Source organism: Myzus persicae, unplaced genomic scaffold, assembly GCF_001856785.1.
Source record: "Myzus persicae strain clone G006 unplaced genomic scaffold, MPER_G0061.0, whole genome shotgun sequence".
NCBI classification, from domain to species: domain Eukaryota; kingdom Metazoa; phylum Arthropoda; class Insecta; order Hemiptera; family Aphididae; genus Myzus; species Myzus persicae.
In genome coordinates this window covers 494,741-516,578 of record NW_019100814.1, presented here as the reverse complement: position 1 = coordinate 516,578, position 21,838 = coordinate 494,741, and the positions used below count along the sequence as shown (strand labels likewise).

Below are 21,838 nucleotides of genomic sequence, written 5' to 3'. Positions count from 1 at the left end.
TGATTATACATTGTGCATAGCAATATGTTTATACAAAATATTGCATTATTGGTTTAATGAAAAACTTCGTTGATTAAAATCATTGAAAAGGTGATACCAAATTACTTGAGCCGATCAAGTTTCTGCATTATTCGTTTTATAAAAATGTAGGGAAATGAATTGCCATTAATTGTTGACACAGTATATTATATTCATCCAATTAATGATGATTATTAAATTATACCATTAACTTTTTTGGACAAAAGTGATGGATATTTTCAACTCTGGTGTCTTTTCGTTAACGCCAAAATATATATTCGCCATTCACATTTCAATACATGTCTACATGAATATAGTTGCACTGCAAAATGTATTTGACATTCGTTCTTTTTTAATTATGCTCAAACTCTCATAAATATAATAATTAATAACCAAATGGACGTGTATGGTGGTCTGAAGAATGATTTATTTAAAATAAATGAAAATGTACATCTCACCAATATTTCTTAAAATATTAGAATATATATCAAATTATAATAATCATGTCATAGAAAAAATTGTATACAATATTACATTATTGGAAAATATTATTAATTACATGTTATTGTGAATTAATTGCCGGATTCCAACGAATTTAACGTAGTATCTGTGTATGGCAAACTCATAATGTTTAAAAACACAAACAAACAATTTTTTTAAATAATAATAATAAAAAGACTGGAGATCCTTAAAATTGTTCTAACTCGGACGAATCAATTCGTTTATGTTTATATCCATGTCAATTTTCTAAAATTGTATTTAATATAGTTCAGATTATTAGTACTTATTACAAACTAAACATTCAAAAATTATTTTATTAGACCTAAAAATGCGTAGGTACATGGACTTCAATAAATATACAATGATGATGCATAAATAAAAATTGTACAAAATAAAGTAATAATTGTAAAATAAAAAAATTCCTTAGTACTAAGTTCAAACAGATATAACATTATATTAGTTAAAAATATATGTATTATTATTTTTTTTTTTTTTTTGAGCAACTTAGGTGGAATATTCTGTCAAGTATAATAATATATGAGCTTATAGAAACGTATTTATAAATTATAGTTACGAGTTATTGTTTTAAGATCACACAAATTGTAAGTATTCATAAAAAATCTCAATGAAATGTGCGGTCGTAAAACAATAGTATTTATAATGTTCAGCCAATTTTACAAAGGTATAGAGTATATATAACTATACGTCTTCTGTTTTTTTTTTTGTCGAATGTATATAATAAATTGGCTGGACAAAAAAATGTATAATTTAAACTGACTGGTCCAGCTTATACAACGATTTGCCTAGTAATTGTAGTGGCCGGCGTATTGTGGTTGTTGTTGTTGTTGTTGTTGTTGTCCATGGTAGTAGGGTCCCGATGGATACGAATTTGGTGTCGGGTATCCAGCGTAAGCATATTGTTGTTTTTGTGGGTATACTGTAAAATATGAAAAATAATTATCATCCATTGGTATTTAGTACGTGCACACAGTCAAAGTACCATATGGTTTTTTAATAGGCGTATCATAAAAAACAAATTAATGATTTAATGTTCACGAGTGCTATATTAGCTTAAAATACTATAGAGGTGGGTCAAGTTTCGTGACGCAACGTGTTTGAAAAAGTTCGGGTTAATTTTCGGTCCAAGGTTAATGTGTACACGATCCATCTAATTTCATTATTATTTTCATGCTACACTATTTTCCTATTATTGAATACCCGCTTTACTTTAAATAATTGTGAACTAAGTTCCATTAGTTTTCTATTAGTTCACACAGTGCCCTTGATATTTATAAGATAAGTTTGTACACTATTAAACATTTATTCTTCACTCAAACACATTGTATCACTGAGTATTTATTCTTTAGACTAGTATTATATATGAGGCACCAACACCAAATTGAGCGCTGGTCACTTGATTTATGCAATATTTGAAAAAATAATATTATTACATAATTATAATCAAGATATTTTCCACCCCTAATAATTGTAATGATCAGTAATTTATTCAATGCAACATCAATCTGTGAACATATAAAAATATATTCACAGCAGTGGAACACAGAAAATCATACTGTCATATTAAATTATTTTAATGGTAGTTAAATGTGATTTCCCCCTGGTGCTAAACATGAAATGGGCACTTATATTAATATTGAAATGTTCCCGTCCACGTTCACAAAAAGCGTTTGACGATTTAATGTCCTTCGGAGAATAAATGCTCAACAGCAATAAATTAGCTCCTTCATTGGCACTTGTTAAATACCATAACATATTATTTAATACTAACCAGGCATTAAGTATTGCATGTTGAGAGCCTCTTCTCTCTCGCGTTCGCCTCGTAGACAGATTGCGGCGCCGGAAAATAGTATAGCAGACACCAAAGAAAATGCAACGCCAGTCCACGCCATGAAGAACGACCAATCGTAAGATATACGCGTATTGTCCTTAAGGATCTGCAATAAACATGATAACAACAATCGATTAAATATAAGCGTGATAAATAATAATAATATGTAATCAAAATTTAAATGAAAAATTTAAGTGAAAAGATTAAATTTAAGCAGTATGTAATTAAAATACCTGTCCATAATAATTATATACCTATGATGAATTCTTTAGCACGGATAATTGCTGTAGAAATGCATCGGTACAATATATAGAATGATTCATCAAACATGCACCCTCAATTTTTTCTTCGATATTGAATATAAATTCTGATTTTTTAAATTGTTCAGTAAATTTTTAGGAACATATTTTTAATCATATATATTTCTTATACCATTTATGGAGTGTAGTATGGCAATACAATCTTTTTTTTTTTGTCAAATGAGAATCAACCTTTTTTACTGTTAACTATTAAGCAGATGACTTTTCTGATAATTTTGATGTTTTTAAATCAAAATTAGAACGAGTAGCATCTGAGCAATTAATATACATACAATATATACCTACTAAGGATGAAACTCCTTAATATAAGTCACATTGAATCTATCATTTATTCAACTTGGGCCATTTTTTAACAAATTATTAATGTTGATGGATATTTTATTAATGTGTTACTAATATTCTAAATCATCATATCCCCTGTGTCTTTCAAAAACCGTAATCATCGTCCTTATGACACTAAGTCAAATAATTCATATGGCCATATCGCCCATATCGTAACTACTAGTTCAAATGTTGATAAGATATAACATCAAAATTTAAAAAATATTCATATGATTAACAATTTACAGGAATAAACGGATATTCTCAATCAAAGAATACAGATTTTGGTATCACCACGACACCACAGAACACTCCATAAATGGTATAAAAAATGAAATACCTATTTATAAATACAGATCTTAAGTAGGTATTTTTAAAAGTTCCAAATTCAGAAATTGAATAAATTTTTAAAAAATGGGTGTGCATGCTTAGTGAATCACTCTGTGCGAAATAGTTAAGCCATTTACTTACGCTATTCCACTGCTGGTAAAACTCGTCTCCTACTACACGTTCCTTTTCATAGTATTCCACACCGTGCCAGAATCCCATAGCGCCAGCGCTAAGTAGGCCTGAAAAGAAAATAGTATGAGTCATATTCACAACATTTTTGTTAATTTCTATGCAACAACTAATTAACAATATGTATTACTCACATGCCAATAGCACTAAAATTGCAGTTGCCGTGATATTACCGGGCGATCTTCTCCAGCAACCCGCGACTCCGGTCCAAAAAGCGATAAACATTACGAAAAAGCTCACTATGAATAAGGCAATTGTTGATCGGCCCATGTCTAAACAAGAATAAGTGAATTAATTTTTTAAACTGTAAGCGATTGTCAATAACTGTAATTTGTGCAAACATACGCAATCTGGTCATGGCGTCTTCAGAAAACTCATGTGTATGATTTTCCGGGTCCAAGAAGAAATAATCGACATTCATACAATGTGTTTCGACAGGACTCAAATAGGTTTCAACTGAAAACAAATTAATAATATTGTAAATAAAACTATTTTATTTATTTATTTTTTACTAGGGGGAACCCAAAGCATCAAAGGCTATTGGGTGTGGGATGGTGCGTTAGGGTTTTTTTGTCTATGTTTAGTAGGTTTTTATGTTGGTAGGAGGGTAACACGTGTTTGTTTATATGTGGCAAGGATGTGTTGCTAAAAACCCCGGGTGGTCACCCATTCGGGAACTAGCAACCGCGGCCTGTACTTACATTCAGAACGTTTACACAGATTGAGAGTACGACCGCACCTCACCAAGCTATAACTATTGTTATTGTGAATATATCGTTATTTTATACAACGATATTGGAGCACTATTCATCTTCTACTTTTTTTGATTTCCAATGCATTTGTGCATTCAACAAATAAAATAAATTGATAAATAAAGTAGATTCTTATTCGATTAATTATCCATATCATTCATACATTGAGTAACGCAAATTTTGTTTCTTTAGTTTTATTGTGATATTATGTTTAGGATCTAACCTTCCTTTCCAATATGGGTTAAAGTTGAAAGTAATTTAATTATAATTCAACAATATTCATTAAATAAGTACGGGTTTCTCATTGTTCTCGATAAATATTGAAATAGCTATATGAATTATGGTAGGTATCGAATTGTAAGAGTAGAAACAAACCGCTATATTTTTATTTTCATACTTAATTTAACCTATAGTAGTTCAATAAATGTTTTCCTATTTCATTGTACAATAATATAAGTAATTCGTATTCATAGAATGTCTTATCCTGATATCATGCATTATTTAAGTATAATTTGTTTTATGAATAAGGAAAAAGGAATACGTTTGTTATTAACTTATCGAAAAAAAAAACGTTTACCACTTAATCGCACATACAGAATTATTAATTTAAATATCTACACTGGTGCTACTAGAAATTTAAAATCTAAAAAAAAATCGAATATTCAACAGGAAGAATGATAGTTAAATAGGTAGTAGGTATTAAACTATGGTACTTTTTGGTTAATTCTTGTTATAATGTTACCTAGTAGGATTTAAAATAAAACCATGAGAATCATCATTGTTTGGCAGTATATCACTTTAAATTATACGAATTGGAAAACACGATATATTTTTAAAAATAAATTAAAATTAATAATAGTATTTACAATAATATTATTCACTTCCTTATCGTAGATATATAACATTGAAAAAACTTATAATTGGGAAGTCGATTTTTCTGCAATATTAAAATACTGCCAAATATATTTAGGATTATTCTCAACTTAATGTTGAACATTAGAGGTGTATAAATAATGAAATTTATTAGATTGAATATTTAAATACTGAGCAAGGTCACTATCACAAATGTTATTATTTAAAATATTTAATAATACATGTACATATATTAGTGAAGGGTTGTCCAATTTCATATTATCATCTCAATATTTTTATAGGCGAATCAAAATTATAATGTGGTCGTATAAACGCAGTTATAGATAATTATTTAGATTTTACAGTATTCATTTTTGAAAAATGAACATGAAAAATGTGTAGCTGCAATTAATTTAAATTATTACCTTTATGAAGATGATTGGGCTTGTATAAATATGCTTAATCAATTCAATAACAGATAAGTCAATACGTAATAATAGATATATTACGATTGTAGGCATCCGTAATTTCAAACGGATTGGTACTTATTCAACGATACTTTTTCATAACTGTAATACGTAAGAACGACTCGCAACATTGAAAAGTCGATGCAATGAATCTGATGGAGAACAATAGGAATCGATATTTTTTGTAATAACGATAAGATAAGAGTTAGGAATAGAGGGAAGTCCAGAACCACGTCTTTGATTTTTTTTTTATTTGTCATTAAGTCGCAGAGAGAAATTCTATTTTATGTACCTACGATAATTGATTATTATTTTCAAAAAAAAAAAAATAAGCAGTGGCAGCATTAGAAAACTTCGTGGACGGTAAATATTGTCATCTGTCTATTCTATAGCTATTGGCTATTTTAAACGTCACGTCAAAATAATTAGAATATGAATTCAAATTTACCGCATTTGCAGCGTATTTGTATGATTTCATCGGGAATAGGAATGTAGGTATAATACCGGGTTAATAGCAATATAATGTTGGTACCGTATGGGCGATTCGATTTTAATGCAAACCGGTAGCTTATTAAATTTTAAATTTTTTAGATTATTGCTGTTGGTTTGCTGCGCGAAGGAATAAAAACTGCGGAAGGACGTCAAGACTAGCGCGGTCACCTCTATACTGGTTTGAGAATTTATTTCCACCGCACATCTCAACAATATTATAATAATAATTAATATGCAATCATTCGAAAGCCCAACTCTGACGATTGAATAATAATATCATCATCGTTAGCCAAGACCGTGATGATCAAACACGAGTTACATATTATTACTATGGACGCCTGTTATTTCGAACTAAAGTCGATTTGCTGTTTACACTGAGGATAATATTTTTGACGTACCTATGCCGGGTCGCATGAACAATCTTTAAACATCCAACGAATCAATAGCGAGCTAAAAGCCCCTTAAACATGTTTTACTGGCCCATTGGATCAACACAATTTTCATGCAACCCGGCACCATAGTGGCTAGCATCTATTTAATATTATATAATAATACCATCCGAGTTGGACGATAATTCATTGTATGCGCTTTTCACTCTCTCGCAGGAGGACTTGCTGCAACGCCGAGTATTCCTTTGACATACTTGTTAATTACAATGTATTATTCTCGCCACTATCTCTGCTGCATTGTATATTATAGTCCGTTTCGCAAATATGCCGTGTTTACGCTGTTTTACTGTGAGGTCCGAAGCGCGTCGAATGTCGGACCAGTTACCGACGATGGTATTAGATGGGTACCTATACTAACTACCTAGTTTTAATTCGTTAAATACTACACACGATGAGTCGATGACACATCTATTGTAGAGGCTAGAGAGGTTCGATAAATCGATCATGTGGCCAAGTATAGTGATCTCGTCTATAATTTTCGTTATACGAGCAACCCACTCGCAAATACGGTAATTTGGAAGACTACAATTTACACAGTTTATATTGTTGTTATTACTGTTTACAAATATAATTAATGTCCTCGACTATTCAATATATTTTGAACAGCATAATATGATGAATATAATTAGTTATTTTTCGTATTTCCCGGTACATAAAAAAAAATTACTATATTCTTGGACAGGTTTTTCTATAAATTAATTCATGGTTGTAAAAAAATCTTGTTCCGGCCAAATCGAATTAGATTCGATGAAAAAATTAAGTTTTTCCAACATAAATTTTGACCTACCACAATTGAATATTGTATTGAAAATAAACTTTTAAGTAATCATCATATATACCTAAGTGATATTATGCATTTGCATACATAGTAAGTACTAAGTATACACGCAACATATTATACATAATTATGTAAGATAAAATATTATTATAAACTGTAAGAGTTTATTATAACACTATTTGAATAATAAATTGTTCATTGTTCATTTTTCTATTGAATACGTGGGTCACTCGTTTTAACATGTGAAAAGTCTAGGTAGTAAAATTTAATTGATACACTAGTTAATTGGTTTTTGAATTTTTTGGACAGTCAAAGCTACTGTGAATACAATGTTTATGATAAACACTTTCGTTGGGTTTATTTTTTATTTCAAACACAAAGTAAAATCTATATTAATATGATGTTGTTTTTCAGTTATTATTGTTATGTATAGTCATAACTTATATTATCATTATTATTGTTTTCCCAGACACTTTGAGAAAAAACAAAACCGTTATTAGTGCACATTTAACCAGACAAATAGTGTGAAATCACGAATCTCACACTGCAACAGGCGCTGTGCACAACCACTTTCTATCGGCCGCTAAAACAAAAAGAGAAATATCGCGTTCGTAGACGGCGATCGAAGGAAAATAAAAAAAAAATACCTCCGAAGTGATAATATTCCCTGGCGGCTTTTTCTTTCGTCCTTTCCTCTCGAGTAGGTATACCTACCTTTTTTATAAAAACGCGCACACACGATGTGCTACTAAACGTGACCTTGGTTGACGTCCTACAGAAACAATTATGGGGCACAGATGGAACCGGTTGCCGGTGAGCCCCTCACGCACGCGCATGGAATGTGGGCAAGTCTCCGCTGAGAACCGGTACAGGCAGCTGATGCTGAATGCGGACACTCCTAAGAACATATTTATACCATCATTTTATTATACGAGCCCCGGGATGTCGACCGGCTTCGTGCTAAAATGATCGTGATGGCTATTAGGTGAACACGTCAGTATCATCGTCATGTGGTGACTTCGACTAGGAATCATTTTCTCGGAATTCTATCCAGAAATTCTACCCTCCGCTTTAGCAGGATGCCAACATTGACATGCTTTATTGTTACACTCGTGTATCGTTGTTATTTTCGTTGTTGTTGTTGTTGTTGTTGTCATTGGTGTCACACATTGAACGAACTGCAGCAGTGTAGTAACAACAAACATACAACAACAAAAATATCTTATTTTTCTGAAATTTATTGGTTGGTAAACAAATAATCAAAAATCACGTAAAACGATAAGATTTCGAAATACCTGATGTAGAACACACTGCGTATTAGATGTAACCTACCACACAAAATATAACATATAAAATATGTTATTAGTATTATTACTTTTGCAGCATAAAATAAATATCTACAGACATTAAGATAATAAATTATAATTCTATATAAGAAAATGTTATGCAATCAGATTATTATCTTAGTAATGTATATTATTATGATAGCTATTTGCATGGGAATAATACGAAAAGTTTACGATGGAAAACATAATATGATATGCAGATATTAACTCTGAGACTTATTATCACACTTCCGTTCAATAAAATAACTTGACGATAAATTGAAAAGCCCAGAATATATTATTATATTTCAAAAAAAATAATGATACTCGTAGAACGTATAATATTCAATATGAATACGCAAGGCACGAGCATAATATTATAACAGTTTCAACAAAACTGTGTTTTGCAAAAAAATGCATGTTATAATATAATACAATTATTTACACATTTTTTTTACAAATTTAGTTCTGTTTTCGAAATCCTAATCTTAAATAAATAAATCGATATATTATAATGCAGTCATGCAGTTAGCAAGAACATAGTTAATATGTAATACAACTATTTTTTAAGTAAATATACTAAACAGCAGTATACCAGAAGTGAGTGACATAATTTATATAGCTGGCATAGTTGTAGTTGTACTATAAATTATTGCTAAAAAATATTGTATTACGTGTTGTGTAATTTACAACTGTGAACGGACAAAAATATTGGATGTGCGTAATGTTTTATGGGCTGAAAAATTGAACTGTTATGTTGTATCGACAAGTTCAAAATCGTAAAATAAATCGATGAAAAAACATTTTCTTAAAAATAGGACGTGTATCAAACTGAAAATATATCGGAATCCTTAAATATTAATCTCTGTACTCAAATGACACAGTTTTACCTAAATTTTCCCTGTTCTCATTGATTAATTTTATGTATTCATGTTGAACAGGAAGAAATTTAGGTACAAACACGTTAGTGGCATCAAAAACAGGTATGTAATATGTAGAAATATTTATAAAAATTCATAAATGACTAACCTGTTCTAACGGTAAAATGTATTTTCACGATAGTATCATTTATTATTTAATATTTAGTGATTTTCTAAGTAAGTAACACAATCATATATTTTTAACGATTTTAAAAATATAATATAATGTGTTATAACACTCATAAAAATGTTTTAAGTTATAATTTATAACTGTTCGTATATGTACAAGTATTAAAATAATGTAAGTTGCCTACTTTGTATATTATACTAGAAATTAATATCAAACGATAGTGAATCAACGACTTCCTGATTGAAAACTGTTTATTTTAATTCATAAATGTTTAATAGTCTGTATTATATAATACTGTATTATATTGAACACAATGCTAAATAATATGTTTGTTTACTTGCTGATTTTTTGTACTCGATATTTGAAGCAATAGTTGTGTCGTCTTAGCATTCATCTTCACATAATATTATACAAAGAATTGAGAGCAAAATCTGTTTCATTAAAAATAAAAACTCTTATTTACTTATCATAGAATGTAAGGCAGAAAATCACAACAAAATAATTTATATTATCAACACTTGCGCAGACAGAAATTTCCACTCATTTCAAAAACCGCAAACGTCGAAACCAAAACTAAATGGTACCTCGACTAATCGAAGATTCTAGCAAAACCGGTCAAATGAGGTTATACATCACCACAGTGTTATTATTTTTTTTTTCATACAGTTCTCTTCCGCTTGTAAACTGTGATTAGTGCGCATAGTGAATACTGTACGAGTGCATTGCAATGTAAATCGCACGAAACAAAATATGAGAAAGCTGTTTAATAGTTTTCGTCAACATACTTTAAATAATTAATCAAATATGTATTTGGTTTTGACCAATTAAGTACAAATATAGCATTACAAAACCTATTTGAAAAGTAAAATAAACATTACATTTTCAAAGTGTACCCCAGGTCCTTATTTGTTATGGTGAATGAAAAAAAAGGTTAACCAATTTTTTCAACCTCTCTCCCATCCCTCCCAACACAATTTTATTCATCACTATAATAATGTAATTTTGGTTAAATTTGGTACACATAGCTTACCACTTCACGTGCCGTAAAAGGGTCGAACAATTGCCAAAAAGAATAGTTATTCTATTGGGTTTAATTTATTAAAATACATAAGTGCCTTTATTGTAGAACTTAATATTATCTATAAAAAAATGTCTTAACATGATTTCTCGTTACCTATTATATAATTTTTAAAGATTATCAATAAAATACCTATTTATTAATATAGGTATATGAGAAGATCATTATACGTATATATATAAATATATACATATGTATATATAATATATTTATGATTATTCGAATATATTTGAAGGTCGGTTTATTTTACGATAAAGTCTAATCTACTAAAAATAATGCAGCTACTTAGTTAAATATTAATTTTATAAATCGTTTTACTATTTCGATATTCTCGATTTTATCTTATTTCGACACGCGAAGGGGGAATAAACTATCAACAAACAATTCGATAGTAATTCTAGAAACAAAAAGTTCAAACAAATAAGATCCCCCAATCGTATACACTGTACATCATTAAGTTAGATCTGAACAAATTAAAATATCAAAACATACATTTTGTGACATTTACATCGCGTGGTACACACATACGCGTTTCAAACTCACTTTACCAATGTTGATACGAGATTTTAATAAAAACCAAATACTGCTATAATAAAACTCATAATATTTCTGTAAAACCGAATAAATAGAAATAAATAATAGTTATATAATATAGAAATATTGTCTTTGTATATAATATCATTATATAATTAATATATAATGTAATCGTGTGTGTACCAATTATAATACTATCATCGCGAGTAGATGAAATAATATTTAAATGTTTCAATTTAATTTTAACGTACAGCCATGTAATACATAATATCGTAATCAGAGATGATTTTTTTTTTAGCAACGCATATTAATTGATTTATTGCTTTCACGTCATATCGAGCGAGCTGCAGGTATTATGGACTGCCGACTTAACCAATCTACACGAATGGCACAGCCTTTCGTTTTCTACTCGGTATAATAATATATTATAATAATTTCCAGTTCCTACCTATGAATGGAATCACAATATAATTGTATTTTAATCTGCATTATGCGTGTGCGCGTCACACTGGACCGGACGAAAGGGAATAAGAAAAATCGGTCCATTCTCGGGAAGAGAACATTTTTTTCTCTCTTACGCGTGACATTATAATAACAATAATACCTACGTATTATGTTCTACATAATATTTTGTGTGCACAGTACATAATAATAAAATATGTATTAAATAATAATATTAGATCCTTGGCCGACGACACACACGCGTACTATGTAGAAAACTCTCGGTGTGTGCTGTGCTCTATTGTTGTGCCGTTGCGTCCGTTTCGGTTCCGTGGGAGAGCGACTTGTTGCTCAGCCGTATACCATAATACACCTGTATGATAATGGTAGGTAGGTGGATACAGCTTGTAGCGGCAACGCGCTTTTTATTATTCGTGGACGGCCGCGGTGACGTAACGACAGCGCGAATGCGATTGCAACAATGGTCGGGTTTGTAATAATAATAATGTACCTACATAGTTTTTCGAACTGAGAAGGAAACACAGATCACGAGTGTATTATTATATTATTATTATAGACACCCATTTATATAGATATACATAATCCCATGTATAGCGTATAATAATATATTATAATATGGGCACAAGCAGCCACCGGGCGGGGAGGAGAGAAATCGAAATTTAAAAAAAAAACTTACGTCCGTAATTAATAAACGAAAACTTCTAGCGTGCCGTACAGATTAACTAGACGGTCATGCAAAGTGAATATGTGACAACGTAAATAGAGCATGGGCGACCGACATATATATTATAATATATATTATTGTAAGTAGGTACCTATAGTGATTATAATAAGCGTCGTGCGCGCATGTGTATTCATTTATCAGGGAATTGTATAACAGGTGTCGGTGGCGCAACCGCGGGGAGGTGGTCTCCTAGTCTCCATCCCTCCCCCACGCGGCCATTAGGCTACATTCAAGTATTCTTATCAAGTGATACATTTTTTGATTCGAAATTGGTCTAGATAAAAATCGTGACATAATAATATTATAAACTATTTATATGTCGTACAGGAGATAGGTTGGTAAAAAATAAAAACAAACATTTTGGACCCCACCCACATTACCCTCTAGCTATAGTCTTGACTGCGATGCAGTGAATATCTAAACAAGGGTAACAGCTAAAATTTTAACCATAGAGAGGGAATTTAATTATAATATGTTATATTATAATATAACATTATACTATTTTAGACTTCTGTATTATGTGTATATTTTATTACAAACTTCGTATAAAAAAATAACAATTATAATATATTTACTGTACCTATATATCCATATTGTACAATGAGACTGTGAGAGCTTTAGTGATTTTGTTTTAGATTTTTTAATTTGTATTATTAAATTATTATTATCTTTATTGATAAAAAAAATACTCTTAAAACTTGAAAGTTTTTATGCAAAGTATACCCTATTAGCACTAAAGATATGGAGATGAGGAGCATGGCTTCTTCTGCCCTCCCCCCCCCCCGCAGACGCCCTTGGGAATAATACTGTTATGACATGTATTTATAGTTTACTTTTATACCGCTCTATGTATTGTATTGTGTGTATAGTAAGTTGCCACCGTAAAATTACAGGCGGTGAACTGGATGACTTTCTGGACCAATATAAAAGTATAATCGCTGAACACAGTACACTATAGTGGTTCGCAAACTATTAAATGTGGAGCCCTAGTGTTCAGGTAGACTGCTAGAGCAATCTATGGGGCTATACGACACAAAGGTTGAATATATAAAAAATATAAATAATTTGAGCCAAAATTAGTAGAAAATAAGATCCAGAGATGTTAAAAAGAAATATAATTTGTACCAATATAAAAATGTATAAATTATTAAAAAAAATTGAAATTCGTCAAAAATGTATTATAAATTTATAACATTTATACATAATATATTTAATACATATTTGTCTTCATTAAAAAAAAAACGAATAAAACTCCTTAGTACGCAATTGTTTTTGTAAAATTAATTGCGACTATAATGACTATGGTGTAGCTTACTAAGTACCTACCTTCTAACAATATATCACATATTATATACCTACATAAGTACATTACAAACAATGTCATAATGCAAAAACTCTGAAGCTCCATCATGATCATATATTCATTTGTCGAATGAGATTATACGTTCATTTGGTGCTTTTTAACGACATACCAGCTGTAGTTCTAAATTTAATATCTGGCATGAAGCACACGCAGGTGTCGGAGATTTTGGCGCTTACATCTTCCACTGGACCTAACGCTCCGTGGACACGTCCAAATGCACTATTATTAATTGAATTGCAATTTTATCATCATGATTTCTAATTTTATTTCTACTTATAGGTAATTGATATTCATAATGTCGGGGGCACCGTATACTAAATCGTCTGAGAACCGCTTCGAGATGCACGCACACATAAACATAGAGTGTAGCTATATAATAATAGCAGAATATTTCGCAACGTCTTTATCGGCAGCGAGAGTTTCACAACCGGTCGAAAATCGGGACATTGAGAAAATTCTAATTAACAATATTGTATCGCTGGTTATCATCAACACGAGAGATAAACGTACATAGATACGCATTATACAGCATGTACATCTCGATTTCTCACGCTACCGCGGTCGTACGTTACAATAATATGTAATATAAATTACTATTATTATTAATATTATTATATTCATTAACTTCACTTGTTCGCAGATCTAGATACTACTACAATGGATCGTATTTAAATGTGTATTATTTTTTTATTTTTCGCCACTCTGTTCACCACATGACATTGAAAATTCGACGTTTCGCCCGACGGGTTCACGAATCGTACGAAACTTTTGCGTAATGGTTTGTGACTCGTCTTTATTATTTCCATATTAATCGTAACGCTATAATACGCGAGTTTAACGGTAGTACGATAATAATAATATTATTGTATAGATGTTAGTTAGATGTGATTGAACCCACTCGAGCGATTTTTATCCGTCTTTGATGATCGATGAGATCTTCCGTGATGACGTCAGCTCCTGCTTGGGTGTAAAGAACCGAACGCTGAATATACAAGTAGTAGTAATAGTAATTCACCAGGCAAGCTTACACCAGTATATTCGAATTTTGTTTTTTTTTTAATTTTTTAATAACATTTCTGAAAAAATACTATATTTTCAAATATGGGTACTCAGAATATTGTCTGGTTTAATGAGTGCCAAGAGGTGATACTTCGTATTATTTTTCAAACTTCGAACCAACCTATCTATAGGTACCTACAATAAACTGATTAGCGTATGAATAATTCTTTTGAAAATGTTTATCCATTTAAATCGAAAATCGAACGGTTCGATTGTTTTTGAATGAATTATTAAACCTTGTATACTAAGGATTATATAGTCCCCAAAAATAGTTTTAAACAAATATAAATAATTTAATCTAGTAATCATTATGCTCGGGCATTTTACAAAATGTTGAATGTTAATAGATCAACATGAAATACTAAAATTTTCAAATCAGCATACTTCGTTCAAGTATTTTAAAAACCTTTAACCTTTGGTTTACACAACTACGTTTAAGAACTTAAAATCGATTAAATTTCAATTTCAATTTCAATTTACAACATTTTCAAAAAAGTCATCTGCTTAAAAAACAATCTTAATATTTGAAAACATGGTTTTCAATGGTATATATTTTAAACATTTTGAAAATCAGAGTTTCAATAAGCTTCTTATTAAACGGAAAATAGAGGTGAGCATGCTAAGACCTAAGCCCATATAAATATTATTATGCTAGTTTAAGACTACTAACGAATAGTATACGCGTAATTGTATTGCAACAATCAGTACACGCATCGGTGTAAATGTTAAATTTTTATTTGACATTCCTTTACACATTTGCATTTGAGTTTTTACGTTTAATACAATGTACATACAATATGCAAATGATAAAATATAATATCAATATTTATATTATGGCACGTTACTGTTTACAGGTAATATGAATGGTGGGCAACAAAACAATAAAACTAAATAACAAGGTAGCATTCTATTTTACTTTAGCCTTCTATAATAAACTATCCAACATTCCAACCCAATTCGTTAAACACAAATAACGTATAATGATTTCAACGTTTTTTTCAAACGTATTTCATGAATTATTTGTATTATTTTTTTCCGTCTTTTATAAGAATTCGTGTGAATGATTATTTTTTTACCAATAGTCGATTTTTCTTTAACCTGTATTTACTGGGATAATATAATAATATGTACCTAACAAAAATATAAACGTGACCAGTAACCCGATAAACCGATTTGACTGCGTCGAATTTTCAAAGTACCCTCCTCAAGAGAAGGTATATTTATATTACATTATTACCCGTGTACCTATGCATACTTTGGAAACGGGTGGTTAAATTATTTTCATAGTACATACAATATTATCGTGTCAGTAATAATAATATATTTACCTGCTGGAGGTCTGTCCTTGGGATAACATATTCTAAAAAGACCCTTCGTTCTTGTAAAATAGAAATATTTGTTCATTTGTTCTAGTACTGAAGTTTGACTACGCTGGTTAACGGCATTCTGAAAACACATAATAGATACAAATTAAAACACTGTGTTAAGGTTGTACGCTTTAAAATCGCACGGGTTCTGTTTGTTCGTAACATCATCATCATCATCACAATCTCAAAATTAACATTTTTAAAATATCATAATACACACACAGTAAAGTAGTGCTGGTGGTTTTTATTTTAATTGGAAATTACTTTACTGTTGTTCTCCAAACCATAAATTTCAAAACTACACGGTTCAATCATTGCGCATACATCGCATTTGTTTTATGTAGACACTGGAATTAATGATATATCATGTAGGTATAGTATCGGCCAGTAGATCAAATTCACGGACCAGTAAAGTATTGCAATTCGCAGTGAGATGTATTCATCGTATAATCATTACACCTATTTTATAATCACATTGTATTTTTAAAAAACAATAAAATAACCGTATTATTATCGTACACGTTTCAGACGACCTTCGAACACACAAACTAATTTACAAAAGTATTCAGCTTTGACGGTTAGTATTATACGTTCTAAATACCTTTTCTGAAAACATTAAGTATAGAAAGTTTATCTACTTATTCAAAGACGATTAAAACGATTATTATATTATTATTGTTTTCAATTCGAAATACCACTATACATAACCTTAAAGTGCTCGACAGCAGATCGAGGGGATACTTATCGATCAATTAACTCCATAATAATAAAATAGTAATATATTATAGGCTGTGCGCTTGCATTTGATTATTCGCACATTATCTTGCCGATTTCTCATTTTCTAGAAATGGGTTTCGTACGTAATTAATTATTATTATTCGATGAAATCGACCCACTTTATCATATATTTTTTTCCATCTTTTTTACATTTATTGTCATTTGGCTTTGTGTCGCTGTCAACTCCACGTCTTTATTATTATTTTGCAGACCATATCATGGGTTTCTTCGGATTTTAAAATCTACTCATATATTTTGTATAATACAATAGAGGGGACTGCAATTCCATGGTACAGCGACCTCGACTGGCATACAACTACAAAATAATATATTTGAAACTGCGCTGAATATTCAGTGTTTTTTTTTTACTATTTTTCGGTAGCGCTTCGAATCGCACTATACTCGAGGTGGTCGCGACCAATCGGAAAACAATCTACATGTGACATACAAATAACGAAAATAACAATACAGATCAGTGATATAAATAGAGAAATTTATAGATTTGACTTTATGGATCGGCGGAGGAGGGGTGTTTAATGTAAACAAACATAACAGACATCCACCGAAATTGTTGGCTGAGTTTTTTTTTCTATAGTTATCATTTTTTACAAATATTTGGTGGTCTGTACCTATATATAGTTGTAATGCTTTGATTTATATTTTGTATTATATCTACTTATGCCAATATCATAGTACAAATATATTGTAAAGTAGTATTATTAATCTTTTTGAGGATAAGGGGTTATGTTCACTGAAAAATAAATAGCTATAATTTTCAACATAAGACTTCTAAAAAGTAAAACACCCCCAGAAACTTGAGATATGGATAGACTTTTATTGTACACGTCGTGATATTTAAAAGTATGTATACCTTCCACCTCGTGTGTCCGATATAAATAAGCTGAAATTAGTACACGTCCTATTAATCTCCTAAAATAATATGGGTATTGGGTGTGTTCTACCGACAAATAATTGCAATATTGTATTAATCAAAAATATATTGTGACAGTGTTGTGAAAATCACGACGGTGATGTGAAAATTATTGTAAAATATGATATTCGACGTCGTTGCCCACAAAAACAAAAAACTGTCTACAACGAAACAGTTAAGTCATACTATTGCTTGCGTAATAATCTTCGACGAAAAATATATTATTATTTTGAACTATAATTATTGTTTATTGTTTTCAAGTATAGTATGCAGTATTTAAAATAATACGGTCACTGGCACGGGATCATTTTAACATTAAACGGATGGTTTCTACGAACTTTGATTTTTTATATGCAAAAAAAAATTTTAATGCGAACTGCGAATTGTACACTTTTTTTACTCCGAATCCACGGATATTATACGTTTTATTACACATATCAGAATAGTTCACTTATTAGATTTTTTAACGAAATCATTGTGACTCGATGGTGATTCACGATTATTTTTAGATTTAACATTAATGCAATCCGTTGTTAGAACTCTGTGTCGTTAATTCAACGTAACGAACTACGCCATCTTGTCGCATGAAATATCGATATTTGTCATCACGATCTCAACAATACTACTGATTTTTGTAGTGAACTCATGATTTATTTGGTTTACGAACAATTCACGTTGTCAGAGCTATTCAACATAGTCTTGACTATAATATTGTAATTATGCGATGAATATTAAATTGATAAATTCGATAACACATATAATAATATGATATTATTTAGTTAATCTATAACTCTTTATGTTCGAGGTCAAAAACTAATGTCGTATGACGCATTGACGATACGAAACGAAGGAACCCACAAGTCTCCTGTGAAACATCTATACATGTGCACGCAGAAATATAACTCTACAATAAATATATTATTTGAATTTGATTATCAAATGACGAATATAATTTATCATACGCATCCTCCTAAGCGTAAGATCGATCGAAAGTCGAATGTATAATATGAAATACATTAATATTTATACTACTAGCTGTACCCATAACCCGACTTCAATCGGGAAAAAATTAACAAAATCTAAAATATGGAGCTATATAGGTGTAACTAGGTTTTAGTGTTAGTACCTCATCGGTTCACCGGAAAATAGGCGTCGATGTACCTAGTTTTGTTAACTGATATTCGACCGAGAATCGAGATGGGCAATCCATCTGTGACGGATTATAATAAAGCACCTCCTCCATATAACCTATTGTATACGTTTTTATTACAGATTGTAATAATAAAAAAAATTACTTTCTACACTTTTCCGATATTTCTAAGGAAATACTCTGAAATTGTCGTCAAAGTCGATCGAGCAGTTTTTAAGTGTATACATCCATTTATAAATCTATAATATATAAAGATACATGAAATTCTCTTTAATTTTTATAGGCAATGGCAATCGTATGTAAAAACATTTAGTATTCTATTTTCGTGAGCCAAAATGAAATTAATTTGTGAGCCACTTTTTAAGAGACCTGTATGATGGGTTGAAAAACAAAACTATAAACACTCACTGAATCTCAAGAAACATGTGTACAAAATTTGGTGCCTTTTGATGCAAATCACCGGATACTAAAAAACGCACAATCATTTTTGTGTAATATAAACAAACATGATGCAATCCTTGTCACTTAGCTCCAAATCGAGGCCCTGTGTGTTGTCAAACCTATTTAATAGATGGGTACGTTTATAGTAGGTACTAAAATACTGCAAGCGCGTAGCGTTTTAACGGTTATAATAATTTATTTACCAATAGGTAATACAATTTTTTTATTTACGATAATATTCGTCTTTGTCCGTTGTAAATACACCATTATCTTAAATATTAGTTGAGCTGAATTGTATATTCACAGTTTAGTCGAGTGGTACATACAACACCATTAAATTGTGGTCAGTAGAATAGAAAAGGGAGCAATTGAACCTTAGTAGAATTTTTCTAGGGCCTGAACATTTTGGCGGACAGCGTGTTAACCAAAATTGTTATTATATTAGATATTTTAAGAAACAACCTGCAATAATAAGATTATAACGTATTTTAACAGTAAACCAATATAACTAGTTTTGCAGTTTTGCTAGTCTAGCAGAGTTCCAAAAACGAACTCCAAGAATCTGGATTTTATTCAGTTTCGAGATTATTTGAAAGACTTGCTAGAAAATGCATCGACAAAATCAGTGTCAGATGTGCGCGAACTCACGAGAGATCATTATAATTTTCCTGACTTGAGTACATATATATTATGTAAAATACATAGATATATACACAGGCGAACAATGAATAACACATTATCGACGGCAGTAGGCACCCATATATACCTACAACTATTATGGTCTGCGATGACTATGAGCAGACCGTCAAATGAGGCGATTCTAGTACAATATAATACGCCTATAATATACCAATAAATAATAATATTATAACAATAAATAACACGAAATTTCAACATTGGACCGTTCGTCGAGTTTCCGGTGTCGGAGTGTCGTCGTTGTAGTCGTCGTCTTAGTGTTTCCGGTACGATAGGTTCGTCTGTGCAGTATACAGTAGTAGCAGTACACCGCTGCAAGACGCGCTAAAAAACTATCAATACTACATAATAATATAATGCTCGACCGTACCCATGGTATTGGTAGGTACCTGTCTATACCACCTACCTATGCACTCGAGAACTCCACCGCCACCGCCACCGCCGCCGCCGCAACAGCAGTCGTCGATGGCTCAACGACCTCGTATAGAATTCTAAGCGGCCCCCGACGCGAGTGGTGCCGACGGAATACGTTATGCGCTCTAAAGAATGCGCGTCGACGCGCTATTGTAAACGACAATATAATATGAATTATAATAATATTCTTAGGTATCTATATTCTATATTATACTGCAGGTATATTGGATAAAATGGACACAGGGTGTCATGAGTGGCGTCTGTACTGCCACGCGCATGTCCTCTGCGGGATTTCTAGGATTTGATAAAAAAAAAAAAGAAGTAAAATGTCAAACTTTTGATCTTTTTTACCAACCGTTCTTAATTTATTTTGATTCCGTACGCATTGGAGTGGAGAAAAATACTTTGGAAAATGGTCGAAATCCATAATAATTTTATGTTATAGTGTTACACTCGTACGTCCAATAACCGTCAATATATATACCGATCGACTATATAATAGTTTTTTTTTTATTTATAAACAAAGTTTAGACGACAGCAGTCCTGACACTTCGATTTTCTTATCTAAACTTTGAGTATCTGTAATAAATCAAACTATTGTGTCATAAGAAAATTAGTTTTTTATCAAAAGCGTCACGTTTCCAATTACTAATAAAACTATACGTAAGCGCGTGAACATTTTCTTTTTATTTAAAAACCCTCGTGGAGCAATAAACAAAACTAATTGTATGAAATAAATGAGTAAAGCAGGTTAAACAAATCACCCTGTATATTATTGTTAGACAAACTGGTGAACACTATTGTTTATTATTATAATGTCCAATTATTGAGCGATTTTCGATACTACTTTTCGCGTTGTCTTTTTATTATTGTTATTGCCTATTATATTACTATTGGACGTATACACTTTTTAAAATATTTTTTTAAGTTTTTTTATTTGTGTCCCACCTCACTTGATTCAGGACCGATAACGGTAACAGACACGAGGATAACAGTCCACACGATACATATATACATGACGTGCGTGAAGTTGGCCCCCCCACCATGACCGATTTTTTTGAAAATTATGTACTCATTTTGCAAATAATTTGCAAATATTTGCAAATTGGTTTTCAGAATTTGCAAATCATTTCCCTGCCCGCTATAAGC

At 31.0% G+C, this 21,838-nt stretch overlaps 1 protein-coding gene across 1 annotated transcript in view; it reads right to left on the bottom strand.

Annotated features, from left to right (window-relative positions):
• Positions 1-997: 997 nt before the first annotated feature.
• The window catches only part of LOC111026246, a 32,600-nt gene continuing 11,759 nt past the window's right edge, over positions 998-21,838 (bottom strand). The window contains exons 2-7 of the mRNA XM_022304287.1: positions 16,242-16,359; positions 3,874-3,984; positions 3,663-3,800; positions 3,481-3,578; positions 2,309-2,474; positions 998-1,456 (exon numbers count right to left, since the gene is read on the bottom strand). Coding sequence (XP_022159979.1) covers positions 1,323-1,456; positions 2,309-2,474; positions 3,481-3,578; positions 3,663-3,800; positions 3,874-3,984; positions 16,242-16,359 — 765 coding nt within the window. The 3' untranslated portion in view covers positions 998-1,322. The remainder of the gene's footprint in view (positions 1,457-2,308; positions 2,475-3,480; positions 3,579-3,662; positions 3,801-3,873; positions 3,985-16,241; positions 16,360-21,838) is intronic.